The following is a 25,318-nucleotide window of genomic DNA, read 5'->3' as shown; positions in this document are numbered from 1 at the left end:
TGTCTACGCTTTTTGTAGGAAATATTTTAAATTAACCTAAAAAAATTCTGATTTTTTTTTTCTAGCAAATTTGCGACTTTTCGAACGCAGAAATTTCAAAGTTTTTCTCAGACTTCTCGGCGGAAATCTACTCCTTTTATTCCAATACGCTGTCACATGAACGCCTTCATTTTGGAAGCTGTGACAGGAAGTGCGGGACTTCTGTATTGGCTTCACGTCTCTCGCGCTCCTCAGGTACAGCAGCGCATCACGCGCAGAGGGAAGCAGAGGGAGGCAGAGGGAGAGATATTTATAGCCCAGAGCGAAGCGGCTGCGCATCGATAAGACTCTGGAGCAAGCCGCAGGCAGACGAGGCTGACTTACGGTTAAAAGAGGATACGTAAACGAGACGAAATGAAACCGCTTTTTTCTTCTTTTCTGTTCGCCGCCGCGGCTCTCGCGCTGGCCGCCGCGGCCAGTACCGGTACCGACCCCGGGATCTCCTTCGAGTACCATCGTTACGACGAACTGCGGAAAGCGTTGGTGTCGGTGTGGCTGCAGTGCCCAACCATTACCCGCATCTACACCATTGGAGAGAGCTTTGAAGGCCGAGAGCTGCTCGTGCTTGAGATGTCCGACAACCCCGGGACGCACGAGCCAGGTCAGTTTTTACGCACACAGCCTGCATGAAAATAGGCTGAATTTATACATCCCACTTATTCTGTCGGGTTTATCCTGCTGTTGAGAAGACGTCACCACTTCTTCTGATCACATTGACACACGAGGCAGTTTGGCGCATAGCAAATTGTTCATTCTTATTGTAGGGAGTGTAGAAAAATACATAAAGTAAGTGCGCAGGTGTGTTTAATCTGCGTCTCCAGACACTGGTGCATCACCTCCCAGATATTCAGATGATAGATTGTAGCACCAGCAACGTAAAGCCGCCATTTTGCTGGTTGATCAGCATCTTTGAGTCGTGATTCTGGGAAAACACCTCTCTACCACATCTCAGAAGACTCTGAGAGATGATGAACCACACTTTGTGCTAAAGCAATTTGAAATTCACTCCTTCACAAAGTATTAAAATGAGTGAGAAGTGTTTCTTACAACCCTTACTGGCAGCCTACAGGAGGAGAGAAGCCGCAGTGTTTTTTTCTGTTACAAGAAAAACAAAAGTGGGAATGGTCTTAGATTAAAATCATTATTTTATTATTTTTATTTTTTATTTAGCTGCATTTACATATCTAACAATTTGTACAGTTTTGTAGAGAGAGGGAAAATACATTTACACATATATATATCTCAAGTTTTTATATATATTCAAGGGATGAGTTGAAGTATAACGTATGTTGTCCCACCTCTATTCTAATCATGTAATTACTTTATTCTGCTTCCAGTTTTATGTCAAGTGTCCCAAGTCTGATTAAAGACAGATCCACAAATCAATATATAGCTTTTGTACTCTAATAAAATTTCTAGAAAAATTAAAAAAAAAAAAGTTGCGAACGGCCCTGCGACAGACTGGCAACCTGTCAAGGGTGTACCCCGCCTCTCGCCCGGAAGGTTCCCAACCCCACTTGGGACAAGGGTGTAAAGAAAATGGATGGATGGATGGAAGTTGTGAACGAGGTTCCCAGAGATCAGACTTAAAAGTTCTCAACATACTGCTTTGAAGAAAAATGTAAAGGAGCGAAGAAAACCTAACCTGATTTCACACCTGCAGTCAAGCCTGGAGGAAGGGTGATATTCTGGGTCTGCTTTGCTTCTTCAGACTCGGGATGATTTATTGTAATTGATGGAACCATGAAGTCTGCCCTATAACAACAAAGTTCTATCTTCACTTTGTGACCTTACATTCTAGCACACTACGGTTACTCAGCAGGCCAGTGATCCAACGCACTACTGCAAGTCCACCTTTCTAATGGCTAAAAACAAAAAGGTTTTTCAGTGTCCTTGTCAGCTTGGGTTAAGACCTTAAATAGTCCATTAATTCTAGAAAACTCCAAAATTTCTGAATAAAGACAATTCTGACAGAAATGGGCCACAGCAATTTAAAAGACCTATTGCTAGTCTTTGAGATTAAGACTTATTAAAGGGCCAGTATTATGTGTTTCCCAGGCACATAGTATCATTTTGTTGCAAGTAACTATGTTACTGCTGTTAATGTGACTCTAATGAGATTTTACTTTGTAATTTAATGCCTTAAAATTGGACCTCTGTCTCTTTAAAAACTACCTGAATATACAGAATAACCAGGGTTTTCCATTAATGACAACACTAAGGGTTAATCAGGGCCAAACTGTGAACGAAGTGAATCAAAAATTATTTTCCCACATGAATCGGCTGCCACAGTCTGGACCTTACCTTTTTTTGTTTTGTGGTCATTTTTAATTTTGGGCAGGTGGAATCTTTATTTGCTTCCCTTGGGAGAAATTCTGCTAGAAAAATCCCAGCATACAACCGAAAACATCAGAAAAGATCAAATAAATAATTTGTGTGGAATTTCCTCACAAATTGGACTGAGTCACAACCAGTATATGTCCATTTATAATCCAACCACTACAAAAGAGCTCTGCTGTTAAACTAGTTGGATAAAAATTCTGAATCTTATTCCAGCTTAGAAATTATGTTGCCTGTGACAAGTTCTGAACCAGAACCAGAACCAAAGCCAAGTGTTGAACCAGAACCAAAGCCAAGTTCTGAACCAGAACCAGAACCAAAGCCAAGTGTTGAACCAGAACCAATACCAAGTCCTGAACCAGAACCAGAACCAAGTCAAGCTGAATGTAAACACCACTGGTTCTGGAGAAAAACCAGCTAATGTTCAAATCCAACTGCCTGTAGCGTCCAACCAGACCAGGTGATAAGTTGATGATTTAGGATTCTCTCATGCTGCATTCAGGTACAGCTGGGACACAAGGCTGTCACAGAATCCAAACAATTCTAAAGTGATTTAAATATGTTTTATCTTAAATTCGGGCGTAGTCTTATTGACAAAAAAATGTAAACATCAACTTTGAGTATTTCCATATGGTTTTAGGCATTGGCTGTGCCTGCCTATAGCCCACTACTTTAACCAGATCTACAGTCAGCTCTATACTTTCTGCTTTATGACATTTTAGAACAAAATAAAATGAAAATATTTTCAGAATACTATAAGTTCTACCAAAAATAAATAAATAAATAAATAAATAAATAAATAAATAAATAAATAAATAAATAAATAAATAGTTTCATTTGCTGTTTTAATTCTACCTTCAGTGCAAATCGTTTACTTCAGACAAGAAAGCAGCTTGAGAAACATGCCTGGTCCCTATTAGAAAGGTAACGGATTAGCCTGCAGTTCTTTTATCCTTTAATGATGTTTGGGAGTGGTTCACTGATTCCTATCTTGGACTGCAACAATAGATTTGACTGTGACAAACATCAGGAAGTGATTTACTTCTTGAAAATCCTCTCCAACCTCCGGTAGGAAATAACGTTACATAATCCCTTCCCAAAAAAAGGTAATGGAGAGAATTTTGTTGGATTTTAAAAAATGTTTCTTGCAGCATTTACTGCATTAAGGTGTATTTTCTCCTCCTGCAGTGTTTGGTCTGACTGCAGGACTTCAGTGCAGCTCACCTCACACGGTCTCACACACACAGTAATGATCGTATACTAAATAAGCCTGTAATAGTGTTGTGGGCGTATACCAGCATGAGTCACAGTAGCAGACCGGAGCCCTCATTACTAACAGATGAGTTTCCAAGCTGCTGCTGCTGCTGCTCTTCTTTTTTCACAGCTCCCTCATTTTGCTGAGCAGAGCATCTGGCAGTGGAGCGCAGGAAGACAGGCACAGAAATGTGGGTTCGATTTGCAGAATAAAATCCTAATATTCCTCTGAGATATCCCTCAGATATCTGTGCACCGTGCTCACATGAAGGTGGAGCTGAAATAGCTGTTGCCAGGGCGACAGATCGGCTTAGTGCGCTGAGCCGACTGCTTGGTGATTGGCTGGCTGACTGCTTCTGAAAGACTATGTTGGTTGAGCGGATGCATCTGTCGGTGAGCAGCAGCCATCTGTCCGCGGCACAGGGACTGCCCATAACCCAGCATGTAAACACAGGCCACAACTAATACAACAGTTTGTTTTGCTGTTGTTTTTACAGAAAGAATGTGACATTGTGCTCTCAAAAACATTAACAATCCTAATTTATTTTCATATTTGCATTCAAGTAACCACAGCTTCTGCTAACCATTTTTATGTATTATCAAGCCTTTTCTAAGTGTGTTTTTATTTTTACTAATTTGCGAAATTCTGTTAAAATGTGCTTGAATTTTTAGTCAAGCTGCATATTTTAACAACAAGAAGGGATGAACTGATCCAGTTATTTCAGTTCCGATGCCGATTCAGATATCTGAGGTTGAGCATCAGCCGATTGGTACAGAGAAACAGTCCTGAATTTACTTTAAACCTTTCTTTTTTTAATCGCACACAGAATTGTACTGAATTACATATTTATTTGGTAACTTTGCATCAGTACAGAACACTTAAATACAACAATAGCTTTGGTCAAATATGTAAAAACAACAGAGCTTTAATTTGTCCAGTCAGTACAATTAGGAGTAAAATATGTAATAATGAAACTAAAACTGACAAAAATAACAGGCTGACTACCTTGGTAGAATATGTAAAAAAAACTGCAACAAGCCATCACTCAGAGCTCTTCTCATAAAATTAGACTGAATAGATCGGCCCCTATTGGGAACAGAGTCATCGATACCCGATGTAGAATTTTTGTCAGTGTTAGGACAAATACAGATATGAATTACTTTGCTAAGTTTGATATTTTGTATATATTTGACTCAGGAAAGGGAAAGAAAACTGGCTTTATGACAAGTTAATGATAACAGAGTTCTTAAAACGCCAACATTTGTTTCCTCTGTTCAACAGACATTTTATGCTTGATCGAATCGTACATGGGAGAGAAGTTCCTTACACACTGTGTTCTGTTTGTCAGTTTTCTGACCTGCCGATGGAAATTTTAATAACTCTTGTAATAGAAAATTTAATTTTATGTATTTAATTTTAATGTGATCTAAATTTGGATCTACAGTGCTTTGTGTATATGAATGTTTTTCTTTAATGTGTGTCACTGTGTAAATGAGAGCGCTTGCATCTATGAGTTTATTCTCCTCTAGTAAGGGAGAACCAGAAGTTTCTGATACAACTCCTTGTCAGCTCTCATTTCCTGTCAGTCATGTTAGGTGTGAGTTTTTTCAACAAAAGTCCAACCCCTCCAGTGAGGTGAGGGTCAGTGGGTAAAGATGTGTCTCTGTTGTCTACCTGATACCGGAGATCAGTTCAGACTTGGGGTGTGTTCTGTTTTACTGTGACTATATAATCAAGTGATGTGTGTCATTCAGGGCTCTTCTACTGACTGTGTTCAGTGAGATGGGTTTTGCTTTTGCTTTTGAATATAAATAAAGACAAAAATTAATCTTTCTCGAATTATTGGAACAGACTCTCCATATATGATAACAGAAATGTCCACTCTAAAAACGAGCGGCATTCTAGATAGATGTTTAAGAACAAAACACACATCCACATAGAGAGCAGCCAGAATCACAGCTGAATATGTCGTAAGAGTTGAAATGCAGTGTACTAAACATAAAAGTGCTTTTTGAAATGAAATTAGTTTCTGTAGAAAGCCAAACATCGCAGAACAAAAAGCAGTTACTGTTTGTATTTTTGGACATTTTGTTCCCCTGTGGACTTGGATCCTCTTCCTGGAGGAGGTGATGAGAAAGAAAGACAGATAAAAAACTGAAAGGAAAGATTGTTGAAGAATCTGAACACATGCCCTGAATGCAGGTGCGACGAGGGACATTTAAGAGTCAGGTGGGCAAACAAACACAGGAGTGTTAAGGGAAGCTGAAGGAAAGGACAAGCTGTCAGTTTGAGGTCATTTATTATACATCAGACCACCAAAGCTCCTCATTTCCCTCTGACTTCATTCTGCTTTTACTTCCTCAGGAATGCCCTCCTCAAGGAAGGAATAACAGCCAAACAGAAGAGAGAAAATATAACAATAACAATTGAAATAATAGGAAATAAAGAAACCTAATAATGAAAGTTTTTTTTAAAGTTTCTTAAGGTTTTTTGTAGGTTGTTTATTTTTTATTGCAGTGTTTGTTTAATTCAAATAACAGAAGAAAGTTTCTGTTGATGTTTGTTTTTTTTTTGTTTTTTTTTGGTTCAGAATATTTTCAGAAATCAGTTCACCAGAAATAAAATACACTCACAACATGATGCTGCCATCACCGATTCTCACCATGTTCTCAGTTTTGTAAGCGTCTCCCTTTTTCCAGCAAAATAAATGATGGTCATCATGGCCAAACGCATCAATTTTAGTGCCATCAAAACCGTTGTTAAAGGGCTAATCGAGGAGTCTTGTTGTGATGACTTCATGAAGGAAAGAGCAGAAATTTCCTAAAAAGATAGAGGCTCAATTTCAAGGCAATGAATTACGGCGTTTTAAGTCATATTTGATATATACAATATTTTTTATAACAACTGAAGGTAACATAGTTACTTGATTGCGCTTTAAAATGGCACTATGTGCCTGGGAAATATAATATTGCCTCTTCAAAAAAGCAGGTTGAAAACTTCAGTCATGACACAACTATACTACGATACAACCCAAAAGAATCCATACATCACTGTGGTTTTCTTGTTTGTGTGCAGGGATGTCAGTAATACAAGCTGTCAGAGCTTGTATTACAGAGCTAACAAATATCTCTCCTATGATAGTGATGCTCTACTGGAAGGACCAGCAGAGTGTGTTTGCTCTGTCTGCCACTTCGTTTGTCTCCGTAAGCACCTGCTGCTGTCAGGGTTGCCACGATGATGAGGGCACTCTGATGTGACGCTCCATTACCAACTCTGTGGCCGCAGTCATTACGGCCAGGTCACCTTAGAAACCTTATTGATCACCTGTCAGACAAGCGGAACAAATAAAGTAGGATGGGCCTAGGGGGAATTAGGAGATGTGTCACATTTACAGCCAGGAGTCAGAAATCACCCGGAGTTAGAGGAACAACCCACGTCTTTATTGATTTGATCAAATTTTGATTTTGACTTTTGTGAAATGGATGATAAAATGTTTGACTTTTGAAACCCAGAAATTGTACATTTTATTTTAGAAACTTTCTGAAATTGATGTCAAAATGTGTAAGATTTTTTTCCAGAGATGTACAAATTTTTTTCTATCTTCAATGGCCCTAATATGCAGTCTTAAAGTCCAAAAAAGATGTTATTTTTGAGGAACCTAAATAAAGTTCAGTCTTAAATCCACCTGAGATGCTGTGGCACAATCTTTAAAAAGCTACTCCTGCTCAAAACCCTCCAATGTGTCTGGATTAAAACCATTCTGCCAAGAAAAGTGAGCCAAACATCCTTCATAGTAAAATACAGCACACAATCATAAATGTAATCATTTACAGAATATAAAACATGGCTGTTCATGCAGAAGGGGCCAGTCTCCAGGTACAACGCATAAATCCAACTTCTAGTGTGTGTGTGGGTGCGTGTGTGTGTGTGTGTGTGTGTGTGTGTGTGCGCGCGCGCGCTTCAAAGTCTGTAAAACCTATTCACCAGTCCTGAAACCATTAGTAGCAGAGAAACCAGATTTTAGCGTTTAAAAATACCCTTATAACAACCAGATGTGTGTGGGGGTGTATGGGTGGGTGTGTCACACACTTCAAGAAACATTAGAGAAAATAAAAAGGACAAAATAAACAAGCTTTCACATCAGAATATTGGTGGGCAAGATGGACTTAAAGTTTTATCGGAATATTTTGTGATAATAATAAAAAAAACGATACAAACTATTTATTAGTACTTTTTTATGTAGCTGTGTGGTTCAACAATCATAGCAGCCCCACAAACACAAATACTGCTCCTGAGAAATGTACAGAAGTGTGATTTGTATCACTAAACTGTAAACAGTGACTGAATTTAATCATATTTTCAAAGGTATTGATATATGGAATTTATCTTGACAATGATATATCAGAATTCTTATCATGATAAGAAATTATTATATATAAATTATATAATAAATGCCCATCCCTACATCTGAATAACGATTTTGATATTATGATTGTCTGAACAGCATCATTGAGATAAAGTAAAATCATAGTTTTTACAACCCATAACAATGTTGTGAGTGGATCTGAACAGCTTCACACAAACCAACTCCCACCTCATGTTCTCCCCATGTGCCAATGAAGAACCCTGATTCTTTACTGAACAGAAGTGTTTTTGTTCCCCAACATGCAGAGAAGCTCTTTTGTTTTCCAACAGCTGCAAAAAACCATTAATACTCAAACACACCATGTTTACCGGCGCCCGCAGTGGTTAGCACTGTTGCCTTTTCTGCAGGAGGGTCTGCAGTTTGAATCCCAGGAACCTTTCTGCAGAGTACATGTTCTCCTTACGCATGCATGCTTTCTCTCTGGGCACTCCAGCTTCATATAGCAGTCCAAAATCATAAAGTAAACTGATTATACACTAAGTAGATGTTTGTTAGTCCTGTGTGTCTGTGTGTTGCCGCGTGATGGACTGGTGACCTGTCTGCTTCTTGTCCACATATTGCCTTACGGTGTGGTGTGAGGTGAAACAGTGAGTGAATGTGTTAATGGAGCTGTCAGCAGCCGGCGGCCCTGCACCAGCCATCAGACTGATCAATCAGCGGCTGCCTCACTTTAGTCTGCTGCCTCCAAGTCATTACTGTCTGAACACGGCTGCAGCGTTCAGCTCTGGTTAGCCTTCCAGCAGATGAGTCAGGGCAGACATTACTGCTGGGTTCCTGATGCACCATAGTGCGACAGGTTACTCTGGGGCAGACATGTCCAAATGTCTGTTTACGGCCCCTGGACTGAATTTGTACGGCCCCTTGAATGATACACCTGTGCAGGTGGAGTCTGTTTTTATCCAATTAGGACAACGCTACGCTTTTTAAAATAAAGAGCAACCTATGTCATGTTTTAATTGCTGAGAAATTACTGAATCTTTTTCAGTTGTCTTCAGCCCAAAATAAATTAGCAAAATGGTTGCTGAAGTTTTGTATCCATAATGATTCCTACAGAAAAGTTTGACTATATTGTCAAAACCTTTTAGTGTTTTTGTCATGTCCTGGGTTGCTTTGAGATGATTTGGGGTTTGAATCATTGATTCTAGTTTCATTCCTTAGTTTTTTTATTTGATTAGAAAGAATCTGAGGCCTTGTTTCTGTTTTACCATAGTTCTCTTCTTCCTAGTGATTCTAGTGTATTAGGTTTATTACGTGTCTGGCTATTCTTTACTCTCTTAGATTCATTTTCTTAGTTTCCTTGTTTTAACTCCCTCACCCTTGCTGTCCCTGTCTCTCCTCAGCCTTCTGCTCTCTCCCCTCACACCTCCAATCTGTTTCTAATCAGCCAGCTCTTCCTTGTTCAGTAATCAAGCTCCCCAGTATATTTACCACTCATAAATATACTAAGATGTAATGGGAAGATTCTTGGTGATTCCTCCCATTACATCTTAGTTTCTTTGGACTCTAAATTGCTCTAGGGGTAGACATATCTGAATGATGACTTCTTGTGTTAAAGATAGTGGCTGTTGTCTCTTGTGCCGTCATCGGTTTATTGATAACAAGTGTAGTTCCTCCTCGGCTGAAGTGATCTTAGAGCTGTTCCTGTTTTTTCTGCAGGTGAGCCTGAGTTTAAATACATCGCCAACATGCACGGCAACGAGGCCGTGGGCAGAGAGCTGGTCATCTACCTGGCCCAGTACCTCTGCAATCAGTACCAGCAAGGCAACGACACCATCATTGAGCTCATCCACAACACTCGGATCCACCTGATGCCCTCCATGAACCCAGACGGCTTCGAGAAGGCAGCCTCACAGGTCAGGACACTGCCCTGAAAAGTTTGACAAATTTATTACAGTTGCAGCAAAAGTCTTTTAAAGAGGTGGCGTAATGGGAAAAAAAGTAAACTCTGATCTTTATTTGATTACATTCTTTCAGTGAGAGAAGTCAGAACCAAGCTTAAAACTCACAAAAACTAAGAAGGAGAAAACATTTTCATTAACTGAAAGAAATAAACATGACAATTAATCGGGGGAAAACTGTAACTAACTGGAATTTTGTTGTGCGTTTATGAACTAAAACCTACTGATATCCTTTTATGAAATATATGAAATTGTTATTTTTTCATACACAAGCAGTTTATGTCAGCTGTCTGCAAATTACTATGCTCCAGTCTCCTGCTGACGGCGCTCATTCTAATCCACAAAATGACATCAGCAAAAGTTGGGAGAAAACTCCAGAGTCAGTTCTTTATTCAACAATAACGGAATCCATCCATCCATCCATCCATCCATTTTTTATACACCCTTGTCCCTCGTGGGGTCGGGAGAGGTGCTGGTGCCTCTCCAGCTAACGTTCTGGGCGAGAGGCGGGGTTCACCCTGGACAGGTCGCCAGCCTGTCGCAGGGCAACACAGAGACAGATGGGACAAACAACCATGCACACACTGTTAAGGAAATAAATCTTACCTAAAGTGAAACACTTAATCAATAATGAATCAAAATGCATTTTGATTATTATTTTATTAAGAATTTAAGCAAAGAATATGAGCAATGACCACCCTGGCTAGTCCAGGGAAGTGAAGAAAAGATGAAGGTACATCGCTTTTAATAGCTACCAGCCCTCTTACAGAGATGGGAGCAAAAGGGAGTGTCCCACCAGTTTCAGTTTACTTCACAAATCTGATATTTGCACCTGCAGACAGTGACCCTGGATAGTTCAAACCCAGGTCAGAAATACCCTTTACTATGTGTTTCCAGAGAGCTGCCTCCAACATGAAGGGTGCTTCATAGCTAAAATTGATTGCAATAAAACTTTGTTTTATTGCAAATACAATGAGTTTTTACATAACACACACACCTAAGGACAATTTAGAGAAACCAATTAACCTGACAGTCATGTTTTTGGACTGTGGGAAGAAGCCGGAGTACCTAGAGAGAACCCACGCATGCACAGGGAGAACATGCAAACTTCGTGCAGAAAGACCGGGGCCTGGAATCAAACCCAGGACCTTCTTGCTGCAAGGCAACAGTGCTACCAACTGCGCCACTGTGCAGCCCCTTATTCATTAACCAATTAATGTTAATGGCCCCTGGACTGAATTTGTGCAGCCCACAATACAATACTGTGACTACACCTAAAATTAACCAAAGTATTAACAAACTAAAGCTACTACAATAACTAATAAAAATATACTAAACAATATTTCAATATTTAATATACTAAACAATATTTAACAAAATAAACTAAAATTGGAATTCTTTATTTTCACAACAAAACCAAGTGATTTAAATATGGGAAAGTTATGTTTTTTTAGGGGTTCTTTAGGTTTGGGGTCTTTCCATCATAATAATTGATCACTTTCTCCTACTTTGGATTTTCCTTTCTTCTCCTTCTCTCTTCGCTTCAGCTCAGCCCTCATGTTTTCTGTTGGATTCAGGTTAAGTTTCTGTCCAGGGTCTTCTGTTTTCATCTGACCTCATGTTTTGGATCATAATCCTACGGAAAGGCCCGGTTTCGACCCGTTTTCAGTTTACTGGCTGAGGCCACAAGCCTTTAACTTGAGGCATTCCTGCTACATAATCATAATTCCTCCATCATACTTGTGGGCTTTTTGTTCTTTTCTGTGTATGTCCTTTGTTTAACATCTAATATAATCTCATTAGACTGTAATTTAAATATCTATAGCACTTTATTTTAAAGTGAAGCCAGGGTAGTGTGATATGCTATTGGTACAGAATTTGTACAAATGTTGACTGCTGTATTCAGCTGCATTAATTAGTGTGTTTGTACATTTTCTAACGTCCTCTTCCTGTTCCCCCTGCGAAGCCTGGAGAGATCAAGGACTGGTTTGTGGGCCGCAGCAACGCTCAGGGAGTGGATCTGAACCGCAACTTCCCTGATCTGGACCGCATTGTCTACATCAATGAGCGGGAGGGCGGGGCCAACAACCATCTGCTGCAAAATATGAAGAAAGCCGTGGATGAAAACACGAAGGCAAGCAAATGCAATTAGTCAAAGTGATTCAGTGACTTATTTACTCAGCTTTTTCAACTCTTCCCCAAACCAGTTCCTTCCTGTTATGTCAGAGATCTTTACAGTACGAAGCAAAAGCTTCAACCCGCCCCACAAGTCTTTTTTTTTTTTCTGCTTTAAGGTAACCCAAGTTTCTTGTCATTTTGTGAAGTGGTCCCTGGACTTTGTCAGGATTCTCTTTTTTCCAGTCCAGTTTTTAAACGGCATGCTTTAAAATGACTAGAGGGGGAATGTCTAAAAATAGCTGACAGTAGAGATATTACTTCAAAAGATGCTTTGCCTGTAAATTTGGTTGGCAGTGTAGCTATTTTAAAATTTAAAAGTAACATTATTTACTTACCAACATTATTTATTTTTGTATACAGATTTTAAAGGGGCAGTACTATGTAATATAATTTTTTTTAGAGCTTTACATCATGTTATAATGTTATTATCTCATCAAAAACATACCTGGAGTGCTGCCTTGATTCTTTCATGCATGTTTAAGAAATCCTTTAATCTCCCGTGGCAACCATTAAGATGTGCACAAGTGCAGGTAACATAGCTACTCAATTGTCCTATAAAATGGCACTACGTGGATGAAAAGTGCACATTACTGCCCCTTTAAAAATAACGTCTATTCTGTCTTTCCAGCTGGCTCCTGAGACCAAAGCAGTGATCCACTGGATCATGGACATCCCATTCGTCCTGTCAGCCAACCTGCATGGAGGAGACGTTGTGGCCAACTATCCCTATGATGAGACCCGCAGTGGTGAATATGAACCTTATACACATGGGGTTTTGTTCAACTAATTGTTTGGTGTTTTTGTGTTTGTCATTAATTTGCTCAAAAATATTTCAGCTATAATAAAAATACCAAATACTTTATTAGTTTAGTCTCTCCTCATAAAGTTAGTTGAAACCAGAAGGAAAGTCTTTGATTTGACTCCTGCCTCTGTGTTATTACAGAGCAACCAGACTGTTGTCTTCTAATGTGGAACAGATGCATGTGTTCTGCTAACACTTTATAACGGCTGTTAAACATTTCCTGGTTGTTTTTCTTTCGCCTCACGCCGATCCTTTAAAGAATCCGCCCACGAGTACAGCGCCAGCCCGGACGATGTGATGTTCAAGTCTCTGGCCAGAGCTTATTCCATGTTCAACCCCGTCATGTCCGACCCACACAGACCTCCCTGCCGTAAGAACGACGACGACTCCAGCTTCAAGGACGGCATCACCAACGGAGGGGCCTGGTACAGTGTGCCGGGAGGTAAGACTTCCTGCCAGGCAGCATTGTTCTGGGCAGCTCTTTTCTTTCTGTTTTGTTTTGTTTTATTCGGTTTGGAAATCACCTGTTAAAGAGCCAGAGTGTGGGATGCAGTGGCATCTAGTGGCTTAAATCGCACATTGCAACCTGGCTTTTTTCATGTGGGGAAATTGAACACAGCAGACTGGGCTGTGGTTGCTAATGGTGGACATGCATTTTTACTTGACAACATATGTTAAGAATAATAGAATTTAGATAAATTGGAATGCTAAAAAAGAAACTAAAGAACGGGAAATACATTTATTATTTTACCTATTTGTTGTTAGTTTTCTAAATGCCTTTTTAAACTGATTCAAAGTGTGGCTCAACAGAAGAGATGTCTATCTAAAAATAAAACACAAATCTTATTGAAAAGTTTGTGAATTTTTGTGACTCCATCACTAAGTGAAACATAGATTAATTCAGACACAGATGATTTTTTAAGCCTTTGTTCTCGTTAATTATGAAAATGTACAGTTATTTAAAACATGACTTTTGATATAGTATTACATCAAACCATTAAAAATGTTAAATACAGAAATGTGGGGGTTAGGGAAAAGTGTGTTTAATAGCTGAATAAAGTTTCTTATTTTTAATCCGACCAATGAGCCTCAATATATTTTCTATTTTATTGAGATGTACCTTCATTAGTTTAAACACACTTGGGCAACCCTCTTATTGCAGGTTTTTAGCTTTTTCAGTTTTCCTCCTAACAGATTGTTTTTCAACTAAATTGCAGAGAATAAATATCACATTATTTTCTACAAGAAAGCTTTGAAATGAATTACAACAGTCTCATCTTAGGAAATTACCTTAAAAAAAAAAAAAAATTCTTGCACCTTTGAGAGCCATGTGAAACGTATGTGTCTATCGGGGATTGTCAGTTATCTTCACTTGTATCATCAGTTTTCTGGTCTTCCAGTTCAGTTTTCTGCCTCTGCAAAACTACTGTCCTGTTACAGGGATGCAAGATTTCAACTATCTGAGCAGCAACTGCTTTGAGATCACCCTGGAGCTCAGCTGTGACAAATTTCCCAACGAAGAGGTGCTGAAGAATTACTGGGAGCAGAACCGCGACTCCCTCGTCAACTACATTGAGCAGGTTGGCATCACTTTGTGTTTAGGAACCCTGGACGTCATCGCCTTGTGTCAGATGCAGCTTAATCAAAAAATATTCTTTCATTTCAAGTAACGAGGCTCCAGTTTTTGATACAAAAATACGATCTGGCAGCTGTTTACAGGACAGTAAATCATAAAAAGTCACCACAGTCAAAATAATATTAAGTTGTGCATTTGTTGCTGTAAATATTACATCTTTAAAGGAATTCTTATTTAATAACATAAATAAATCTTTTGCACTTATCTTATTCTTTTTTTCAATAATGTGGTAACATTTGCCACCAGAAAGCTTCTCTGCTGAGTTTTTGAATCTTCTTTGTGCGTTGGGCTCAGACTCATCGCGGTGTGAAGGGCTTCGTCCGGGACCTGCAGGGAAGCCCCATTTCCAACGCCACCATCTCTGTGGAGGGAATCGATCATGACATCACCACAGGTAATGAGCTCACAGAAAATGAATAAAACCCCCATGACAAATCTGATGTGCAGCAAGACAAAAAAAACATTTTGACAACTCAACAACCCCATCTTGTGCCCAAAATGTGTACTTAAGCTAACATACAGTGAGGTACTGACAGTGGTTTTATATTTTACATTTTGTCTCACTAAATAGAAACTTGAAGTGGTTTGCTCTGGGGTCTCATGACGTTGTTATGTTCAGCCTCTACACTTTGTAAGACCCTCTGTTTGCTGCAGTTATAGCTGCTGAATGTTTAGACTCTACCAGCTTTACACATCTACGGATTGAATTTCTCCCCATTCTTCTTCTTTGTAAATTAGATTGTTAAAGAGACAGAGGTCCAATGTCAAGGTTTTAATTTACTAAGTAAAATTTATTTTAAGTCATATATATATATATAACAACTCAAGCTGACATAGTTACTTGATTGTGTTATAAAATAAAATGTGCCGGGAAGACATAATTCTCCCCTTTATAGGCAATTTCTGAAGTTTTGGGTTTTGCATAAAGGGGGCTGAATGCAACTGCACACCACACTTTTCTGTCTTTAAAGAAATGTGAAAAACATTCATAAATTTCCTTCTGTTTCACTATTATGCCCTACTTTGTGTTAGTCTATCATATATAATCTCAATAAAATACATTAGTCTGTGATGAGAAAAAATATAAAAACATTTCAAACGGTATGAATACCTTTACAGAACTGTTCATGACACTGATATGATGCTTTTCATAGCTCAGTATCAAACATTAAACCATACATGTGTGTCTTACAGCCAAAGATGGAGACTACTGGCGCCTCCTGGCTCCAGGAAACTACAAGGTGGCCGCCTCTGCTCCAGGGTTTCTGACCGTCATCAAGAAGGTGGCTGTTCCCTACAGCCCTTCCACCAGGGTGAGACCTGTAGGCAGTGACAGCAAACCAAAACAAGTTTTTTTTATATCTCTTCTCCCGAATTGAACACACTCTGGTTCTCTTCATCTCCTGTCCTTTGACCTTAGTTCTTAGAAAGAAAAGATGAAAACAGTGTTGTCAAAAATGTTGGCGTCACCATTTAACTTCATTTTAAAGCTGTAGAAAGTTTTCACCTGTGAAACCTTGAGTCTACTTGTTAAAACAAATAAATGTTTTCTGTGATGCAGAGGGAGGGTCTCTCCCAGGTCACTATTTGACTTATTAGATCTTGGTTGGTTCATACTGACCTAATTAAAGTGTTTCAAACCTGCTGGATGCAGATTGCATCAACTGTAATTGCATCAGTATCATTCTGTGCACCTTTTCAGAGCAATAGTAACATGTTCTGACCGCTCTGGTTTCAGGTGGACTTTGAGCTGGAGTCCCTGGTGGAGCGGAAGGAGGAGGAGCGGGAGGAGCTGATGGACTGGTGGAAAATGATGTCGGAGACGCTGAACTTCTGAGTCGTTTCAGACCATCTGCACATCTGTGTAAAATACATCCATCATGTGTGCCCGTCCCACTCTAAAGAGTATATATTGTCTCTCTTTTGTTCCTTTTACATTAATATCAGCTAATATCATTTGACTTTATCTTCATAATACTTGTAGGTTGTTGAAATATGGAATAAAAAGCTGAAAACTAAGGAGGAGCTTGGTGGCGGGAAGTTTGGTGGCAGTGAGACTGCTCTGTTTCTGTGGTGTTGTTTATTTCACACGAATGGTGAACATGGCCTATATAACAAACTGATGACTGAAGTAATGAGTAATTATGTATGTAGAAAAACTGTTTATATCATCTTTTTGTTGTCCAACCTTTAGTACAAAAAAAATCCACATTTCCTACACCTTCTAACAACTGTGAGCACACTTGCTGATAATTCATCCTGTTTCTGTTTAGTCTTATTAAAAATAAATCAACAACACTATGGTTCTGAGATAATCAGGGACATTAAAACCACTGTAACTTCAAGGTAAACAGTCTGTCGAGACAGGCTGATAATCCTGTATGTTATTTATTTTTTAGATTTTCTTATTTTAATCTTAAGCACACACTTAAGCTAAAAATGGATGTTCCTAATATATACTGTATTTATAAACTGCATATAACTAGAGATGTGTGTCGTTTTTGTTACCAAGATGAAAGAACATGAGGCCAAAAATGCTTAAATATATTTATTTGAAAGCCATTCCTTTGCATGTGCACTGCACAGAAAATAGTATGAAACATGGTACATATATATATATATATATATATATATATATATATATACCAAGTTTGAGAAGAGTAAAGGTTGATTGAATGTATAAATACAGAAATAGATGTGAAGGTGAAGAATAATCTGATTAATAAATTTCCCCTCTTTATGTTGTCACGCTGCTTTTTTGTGTCTTTCTTTTCAACTCATTCCAGTATTGGCAGCCTCCTCAACCAGAGAGAGCGCACAGTCATGGCAGAACGTTTATGTACGGAGTTTTTTTGTTTAGATAAAAGCAATAAAAGTGTCTAATGGATTTTATTTGATTGCAAAGAGCTTTGCTGCAGCTTGTAACCCTCCTGCGGTCTTAGCATGACGCTCAGGAGGAGTGCAGCAGATGTTACAGTCAGACAGCAGGAGGGTAGGGAGGTGTACCGTCAGACTGTCAGTTCATGAAACTACACAAAGTTTTTAATTCTACACAAAACTCGTAGACGTGCAGGCGGGGTCGGTGCGACCTCGCTGGACCACGCACAGGGCAATGAATAGTTTGCGGGGTCCATTTGACTGTCTTAAGATTTTTAAAAGCATGCAAGACACTAAGTTTTTCACATTTTTTTATGTTACAGTTGCAAAATTGCATGTTTTCTCAAAATGTTATGCAACAGACCAATATAAAATAGGTAATAATCGCTAAGTGGAAAGAGAGTAATACATGGTTTTCAATAAGCTAAAAAATAAATTGGGATACTCAGAAGGTAAACAAATTAGTACATAGAGTCCAACTTTTTTTTTTTTTTTTTACAGTTTTTCTGTGAAGGACTCAGAGCTAGAGAACATTAGTGAACAGAGCATCATGGAGATACATGACCTGGCATGGCCAGCTTTAATCAGAGAAATGGGTGCAGGAGTATTCTAAAGTTTTTTTTCTCTCTCTCTGATGAATTTTCCTTCTGACTGTTTTAGATGTTTGAAAACTCTTTTGTTTGCTGAAAAAAAGATTAGCAATACCATGTGTCCTGTCTGGTATCAGCCACAAGAGAAATTAAGAGCATCTTCAGGATTATTCTGGTAATGATCTGTGGATTTTCCAGCATGATGGAGCTCTATGTCACTAAACTGATAACTATGCAGTAACTCAGAGAGGGGGACAGTAAAATATTTGAAATGCAGCCATAAAACTAAAGCTCTGAGTCAGGATTTGGTCCAGAAGTTGATGTCCATCATTATACATCGAAGTAATAAAGTTTCAACATTGGACTCATGCGTTTTTTTGGGGTGTATTTGACAATGACAGTCAAATAAAGAGTTATGAAATTGTTTTATTTTCTCAATGGAAGACGGGAATATGCCAAGTAAAATCATAAATCTGTCAAATAAAATGTTGAAGCCCTCAAAATGTGATGTTAAACAATCATCAAACTTCTACATATGACTGTGGTCTTTGGTATCTAAGGTCATGTTACTGAAGTTTCCCCTTTTGTTAAATGCTATATTACCTTCCTCATTTTGATTTTGTTTTATTTCATTTTATGTTTAAGCATGTACTAGGAATAACATCATGTAGCAGAAATTGCCAGAGCCATTCAGCCTTTAATATGTTTTAATTTGTTGTGATATTTTCTTTGACAGAAATGTAAAGAATAATTTATGTAATCACAACTAGCTTTCTTCAACAAATGTTTTACAAACTTAACTGTTAGGATTTTATTTTTCCCCTGAAATATTTAATATACAAAGAATATTAAGCTGTTGTCTTACAGAGTAAGTTACCTCTATTTTGAGCCACTAGATGGCAGAAAAATATCTATCTGTGTTTGTTCTTATTCTAAGAGCAAGAATTGAATTTTGTCAAACAAACATGATCAAATAGTTCTTTGCAGTCGTTTCATATGTCATTTTGTAGTTGTTTTATCTGCATCATTTATGATTTTTGTCCAATTAATATGTTTTAATATATTTCCTGGCTCTGACGTCATGGAGAACTTTACTATTGTTATCTGTGGAAGATGCCATAAAAAAATGTATTTACTTTACTTTGCTTCATAAGAAAAAAATGCATTCGACGAAGGCCAGCAGAATTTATAGAGCGCCACTTATTTTCTCAGGAAGAGAATCAATAATATGATACATGCTGTACAAAATTATCTTTATCTTAATTTTCAATTTTACTTAAAAAAAAATTATATTTTACAAGATTTTACAAGCTACCATGTCAGTCAAAAACTTAGTAATGTTAAGTTCAACTCTTACAGTTGTCCTGCTTCTGCAGGGTTACATGGTCATTTCAAATTAAAGGAGACTACTTGGTGATTCGAGTTTATTCGTGTAGCAGATTTCAGCAAGAGGCAGTTCAGGATGTTTTACACCATAAAAACATAAACAAGCAATAAACGTTACATTTTCTCAAATGTCATCATAAAAAAACCATTGAATATTAGACTAAAATCTAAAATTGATCAATGTTACAGTTAGCATGAATAAAAGGCAACTCTGAACAGATGTCTTGTCTTTTTAAATTTTACTTCATGTTTTTTGCATTGATTTAAAGAAACTCAGTGTTTCGGCTGTTTTGCAGTTTTCTGGAAGTTTGTTCCAGATTTGTGTAGCATAGAAGCTGAAAGCTGCTTTTCCATGGTTCTGGTTCTGATGCAGAGCAGAACCAGAACCAGAACCAGAAGATCTTAGAGGTTCTGGAAGGTTGACACAACAACAGCAGATCTTTATTGTATTGTGATGCTAAATCGTTCCGTGATTTATAAACTAACCAACAGTATTTTAAAGTCTATTCTCTCAGTATAGGGGCTGTAGAACTGGGTGATGAGCTCCATCTTTCTGGTTTTGTGAGAATTCTGGGGAGCTTCTTCTTCTTTGACCTCCTCCTGGTACTTTTCATATAGGCTGACCCATTTTCACCGTCTTAATCCATCAGTTTCAACGTACAACGTCACATATTTTCACTAATTAGTTCATTGTCCAGATCCTTCTTGTTCTTCCTCCAAAAAAGCTTCAAACTCAGTTACAGTCTAATGAGCTTGAATAGTGAAACCACCTGAGTGTAAGCAAGCAAAAAGATAAACAGCAAATACAGATCAGGAACAAGAGGGAGGAGCTGCATTCTCTGTGATTATCAGCTACGGGTGGCTGGTGAGGAGGATGGATGTCAGAACATCCAGCTTCGGACAAACGTGTTGGGACTTCAAATATAAATGTGTACAAATCTTGTAAGAAATTCACATGTTGTAGCATTAAATCACACTGACATTTTCAAACTTTCAACATGAGCGCTGAACTTTTCTCAGTGAGAAAAGTTGACTTGCTCATATCTCAATCAGCCTCATTATAGGGGCAGAATTGAGTGTTTTTCAAGTAATATTATGCCATTTTCTAGCATAATGAAGTTACCTTCACTTGTTAGAAAAATTCTGTACACCAAAAGAACTTGAAAGAAATTTGACTTCAATTTAATAACTTGAAATTGGGCCTCTATCTCTTTAAGAAACTCCTGCTCTTTCTGAAACTTCCTACAGGAAGTCATCACAACATGGATTCTCTACTAACCCTTTAACAACAACGTTTCACTAAGTTGCTGCTGAAATGAACTCAACTAATTGCTGATGCTAGTCTGAAGGAGCTGAGTGAAGGAGTTGAGCAACACTCCCTCACTCGGCAACAATCCAGGTATGTTTTTGATGAGGGAATGACATCATAGCATAATATAAAGTTCAAAAAAGGGGATTTTTCATAAAACAAATATAATTTGGCAAAGACTAAATCAGTTCTTAGAGCCTTTAATTTGATCACTTCAAAAACATATTTACTTCATTTGCTTGATTGAGGATCTATGAGGTCACTAACGAGGTGTTTGAGAATTTTATGTAAAATGTGTAAAATTAAGGGATGTGTTCAACTTTACATGAACAGCAAATGAGACTAACGAGTGCATAGGTATCTTTACGTTATAATGCTTTATTTCCATCAAATTTGGGACACATTTACCTGTGCTTTTAAATGGATGTGTAGCATCCCTGCTTTAAAAAATAACTGCACATATCTTATAATGTAAAGACAAAAGAAATTGCATACATTTAAGGCAAATCTTTTCAGTTTTGTTCTCCAGAAGAAGATGCTGCTTAATTTCTCTCCTCTCCACTTCCTCACCAAGCAACGGTGGCACTTTTACTTCAACTCTGTGGCTGAGTCTGCAGTTTAAGCTTCGGATGCTAACTCTGCAGATCAATGAGAACCTTTGCCTATTAGTCATAGCGGCCCTATTAGCATCTGCTATTAGCATCTTGTCATCAATACCATTGATTGACCAGCTCTGGCCCGAGGACGCAGCGCGACTCAGAGGAGGAAGAGGACATCAATCTGATCCGACAGGCCACATCAGTCAGATCTGATATTAGACACGACAGCTGATGTTTTACAGTCTGATAATAAATCTGCAGCAGATTCAAGTGACAAATGAGGGAGCTGCTGCAATTATAAGCCAAGTAAATAAAGTGATTTTTTTTTGGTTGGCAGTGTTATTGACAGTAAATGAATCAAGGAATTGACAGAAACAAGTGCATGTTAGCATTTTTTATTTACCTTCCTCGTTCAGTCTGTCTACACAAACATGGTTTGAAAAAGTTCGGATGTTCTTGTAATTGGTGTTATTTTTCCAGGTAATAAATATTTCTTCACAAATCGTAACTTTTCTGCTCTACAAGAATCCATGATCCAGTTTATTTATGAAGCACATTTAAAAACATGCAAGCTTGCCAAAATGTTGCACACATTAATAAGAAATAAATCAAACAAAAGCAAATGAAACACATGTCCAACAGACGTTTAGAGCAGAAGCAACAAAAGAGCAAATCAATACAACTAATCGAAAGCAAAGGAAAGAGACTTAGAAACCGGAAGTCAAGATCTGTGTTTTAAGAAAGTTTTGCAGCCATAAAGGAAAAGGCTGGATCTCCTCTAAACTTTCGCCTTGTGTTTAGGACCAAAAGAAGCAGCTGATCGGCTCCAGATACAAGGAGAAAAACCATGCAAATTTTTATCAGTAACATTTTAAAATAATTTCTGTCCTGCACAGGGAGCCACTGAGGAGAAGCAGGACAGGACAGATCATGTCTCTGTCCATCAGTCAGAAGGCTGCAGTGAAAACATGGAGCTGGGAATCTTCCTGAGAGTGAGCACCTGAACAAAATGACTGCAGGAGAACAGCAACGACTCATCCAGGAGGTCACAGCTAACCCAGAGCAACATCTGGGTTAGCTGTCTGCAGACCCCACTTGTCTCTGTTAAGGTCAGAGTAAATAGAGATGAAATAGACAAAATGAGAAAATAAAGCAACTGGGCAAAAGCAGCTAAAACACATTGCTTTCCATTGACAACATAATTGTGGAATTAGTATAAAGAAAATAAATTTGCTTAATGTAAACATTGGAATAAAAAAAACCTCACAATTATTAAGTATTTGCACTAGGATGAGATGGTTTTTCAGTCGTATCAAAATGAATATTTTGCTAAAAAATTAAAGTCTATTGATCATTGAGAAGGTGTACGTGCACTAATATTAACATAAAAGCAATCATTTCTCAATATTGTTGAAGGCTACTTCATCCATTGGCAGATTATTTCACTTCTCCTATATTGCCAATGGAACAAATACTTTTCAGCAATATTACTAATTTAAAACAAGCTCCTATTTCTTGATGAAAGTTACTTGTAACTTATTTCAAGCGTACTAAGATAGAAACTAGACCAAAAGTACTTGGTATGATGTTGTGTTTTTACAATGCACTCTCTTCCCAACCCTAATCGTAACCCATAAACAGCACTTCTTGCTCACAACATAGTGTTTGTTGACAAAATGGACCTTAAAATACATTAAATACAAGGACACGCACGCACCTCCCCCAACTCCCCCCCCCACACACACACACACACACAGTGTGTAAGGTCCATGCAGCATATTTCTGCTGCTTCTCTGAAAGGAAACATATCTGCAGGGAGCAGAGGCCAGTGGAGACTCTGCTGAGTTCCTGTCATTTCAGAGGATATTACATTTTCTCTAATCTGAATTTATGGGGACGAAGTTTAACCCCGATGACCTCATGCTGACCTTCTAAGGCATGACTCCGCTCTGAAACTTTACCTGTTTTAAGCCATACAATGTGACTGTAAACAGATTTATGCTGTTATTAAATTAAAAACAGACACACAGACTCATGCACACACACATTGCAGTTCAGGGAGAACTGCTGTGTTGACGAAGGAAAGCTCGGCACACACTTCAGCTTCTACACAGCAGGACGGTGTGAACCCGACTATTCAGTTGCTCCAATGGTCATTGCTCTGTTTGCACTCATTTTATGGCTTCCACTTTATGCAAATGTTGTAGCCTCACTTCTCTCTAGACGTCTTTTATCCAGTTATCCTGCTATTGCAAAAGTAAAAAAACAAACAAACACAAAAACATTTTTTAATAATTTTTTCAGGTTATCAGAAAACCTGAGGTTACTTCAATCATGCCCAAACATAAATTGATTCTCGAAATATATATATATATATATATATATATATATATATATATATATATATATATATATATATTTATTTATTTATTTATTTTTCCAAGAAAAAATGTTCTTTGGTGACAGAAGCTCATAAAATCATAGAGGGCACAGACCAAATTATCAGAAACACTATTAATGATTATCTGATAGGTTTAAATTAAATGTCAAAAATATAAATAAAAAAACAACCAATCAGAGCCAGGAGGAGGGGCTTAGCGCTGTCAATCAATGCTGTTTCTCTGCATTGATTGCTGTCAATCCAAGTCAAAGATAAAAGCTGCCCATCATGTTTACATCTGTACAATCAGATGTAAGCAGAGCTGATGTGCAGAATTATAAGCGACATCTATTGTGGTGATCTGTCTTTTCTTTGTATTTATTTTGAGGTTTTTCTGTGTTTATTTGTCTGCTCCCCTGTGAGTCTCTGTCTTCCCTGTTGATTGTTCCCAGCTGTGTCTCGTTTCTTTGATTCCCCTCTCAGTGTATTTAGTCCCACCTGTTGTCTTTGCCTCTTGGTCATAACGTCTTGCTCCCTGTTGTTCTGTTCCGTGGATTTCATTATTAAAACCTCTTCATCCTGGGTCTGCCTGCGTCTTCCCTCACCTCACCAAACCACCAATCATGACATCTATAAGAGTTTGGGGTAAAACTGTCATTTGCGTCTTGCATGAAATTGTAATAAACTAAGTATTTCAAAAAACCTTTGGAATTTCATTTACACACAAGGTACGTACATAATGCTTGGATTTAAAGAGGATGCCCTGTGGATTAGGGCATCCATTTTAGTTTTTCTTGGAAATTGTTTGCCTTTAGTCATTTTCATTTTCCATCAGAATCACATATTGTTCCCTTCTTCTCCCTTTTATTGCCTCAATTACAGAATCATTCTTTAATCTTTCAGAGACACAACAAGAATCTTTTCACTTAGGTCACAAAACTGGCACATGCGCACTCAATGGTTCACAGAGACCTGCCATGAAACTCACAAAAACCAGAGGTGGAGAGATGAAAGTGCAGAATTGTGTTGCACAAAGTAGGAAATAATAACAGAAGGGAAAGAATGGCACTCACAGCTTGGCATTCAAACAGAGGATTTCCTCTCCGTTCCTTGTCTTCCCTCCGCTCTTTCTGTTTACCCACGGCTCATATGTGGGTCTCGTACGCGGAGCGGGTTAACGACCATCTCATCACAGTCTGAACCTGAAAACTTGGAATCCGAAGTTTCCCCGCCACATCCTCCTGTGGAAGTGAGTTGGTCTTCGGAGCTCCAAAACTTCCAAGACTCCCCAAGACGCCACTAAAGGCGAAACGAGATTTCAGCAGCAGAAGGGATGAGGATATTATACTTCAAAGACATTTTTGGGGCTTACTGAACAATATCCAAGTATTATTCACAGTTTTACTATGTTGTTGAGTCAGCACACTGTCTTCCTGTGGCATTTCAACAAAAAAAGAAAAGGTGATGAATGTCTCGGGCCAAATATTTGCTCCCTATAGGGGAAGTTCATGAAACACTTAAGACACTATCACAGTCAGCAGGCCTGGGAGAAAACATGTTGTTTTCTTACCTTTGCTGCACTTCTCCTTCCAGCCTCATAACA

General features: G+C 38.3%; 1 protein-coding gene across 1 annotated transcript; it reads left to right on the top strand.

Moving 5' to 3' along the window:
* Positions 1 to 236: 236 nt before the first annotated feature.
* cpe (carboxypeptidase E) lies at positions 237 to 17,322 on the top strand. Its single transcript, XM_008402890.3, has 9 exons — positions 237 to 640; positions 9,717 to 9,913; positions 11,925 to 12,092; positions 12,765 to 12,882; positions 13,198 to 13,380; positions 14,379 to 14,518; positions 14,869 to 14,968; positions 15,769 to 15,887; positions 16,313 to 17,322. Exons 1-9 carry the CDS (start codon positions 394 to 396, stop codon positions 16,409 to 16,411), a joined length of 1,371 nt encoding a protein of 456 aa, XP_008401112.1. The 5' UTR covers positions 237 to 393; the 3' UTR covers positions 16,412 to 17,322.
* Positions 17,323 to 25,318: the final 7,996 nt, after the last annotated feature.

The sequence above is a fragment of the Poecilia reticulata genome, chromosome 1 (assembly GCF_904066995.2).
Source record: "Poecilia reticulata chromosome 1, P_reticulata-male-v2, whole genome shotgun sequence".
Taxonomy (NCBI): Eukaryota; Metazoa; Chordata; class Actinopteri; order Cyprinodontiformes; family Poeciliidae; genus Poecilia; species Poecilia reticulata.
The sequence above is the reverse complement of the archived record's forward strand: the minus strand, read 5'-3'. Positions and strand labels throughout refer to the sequence as shown.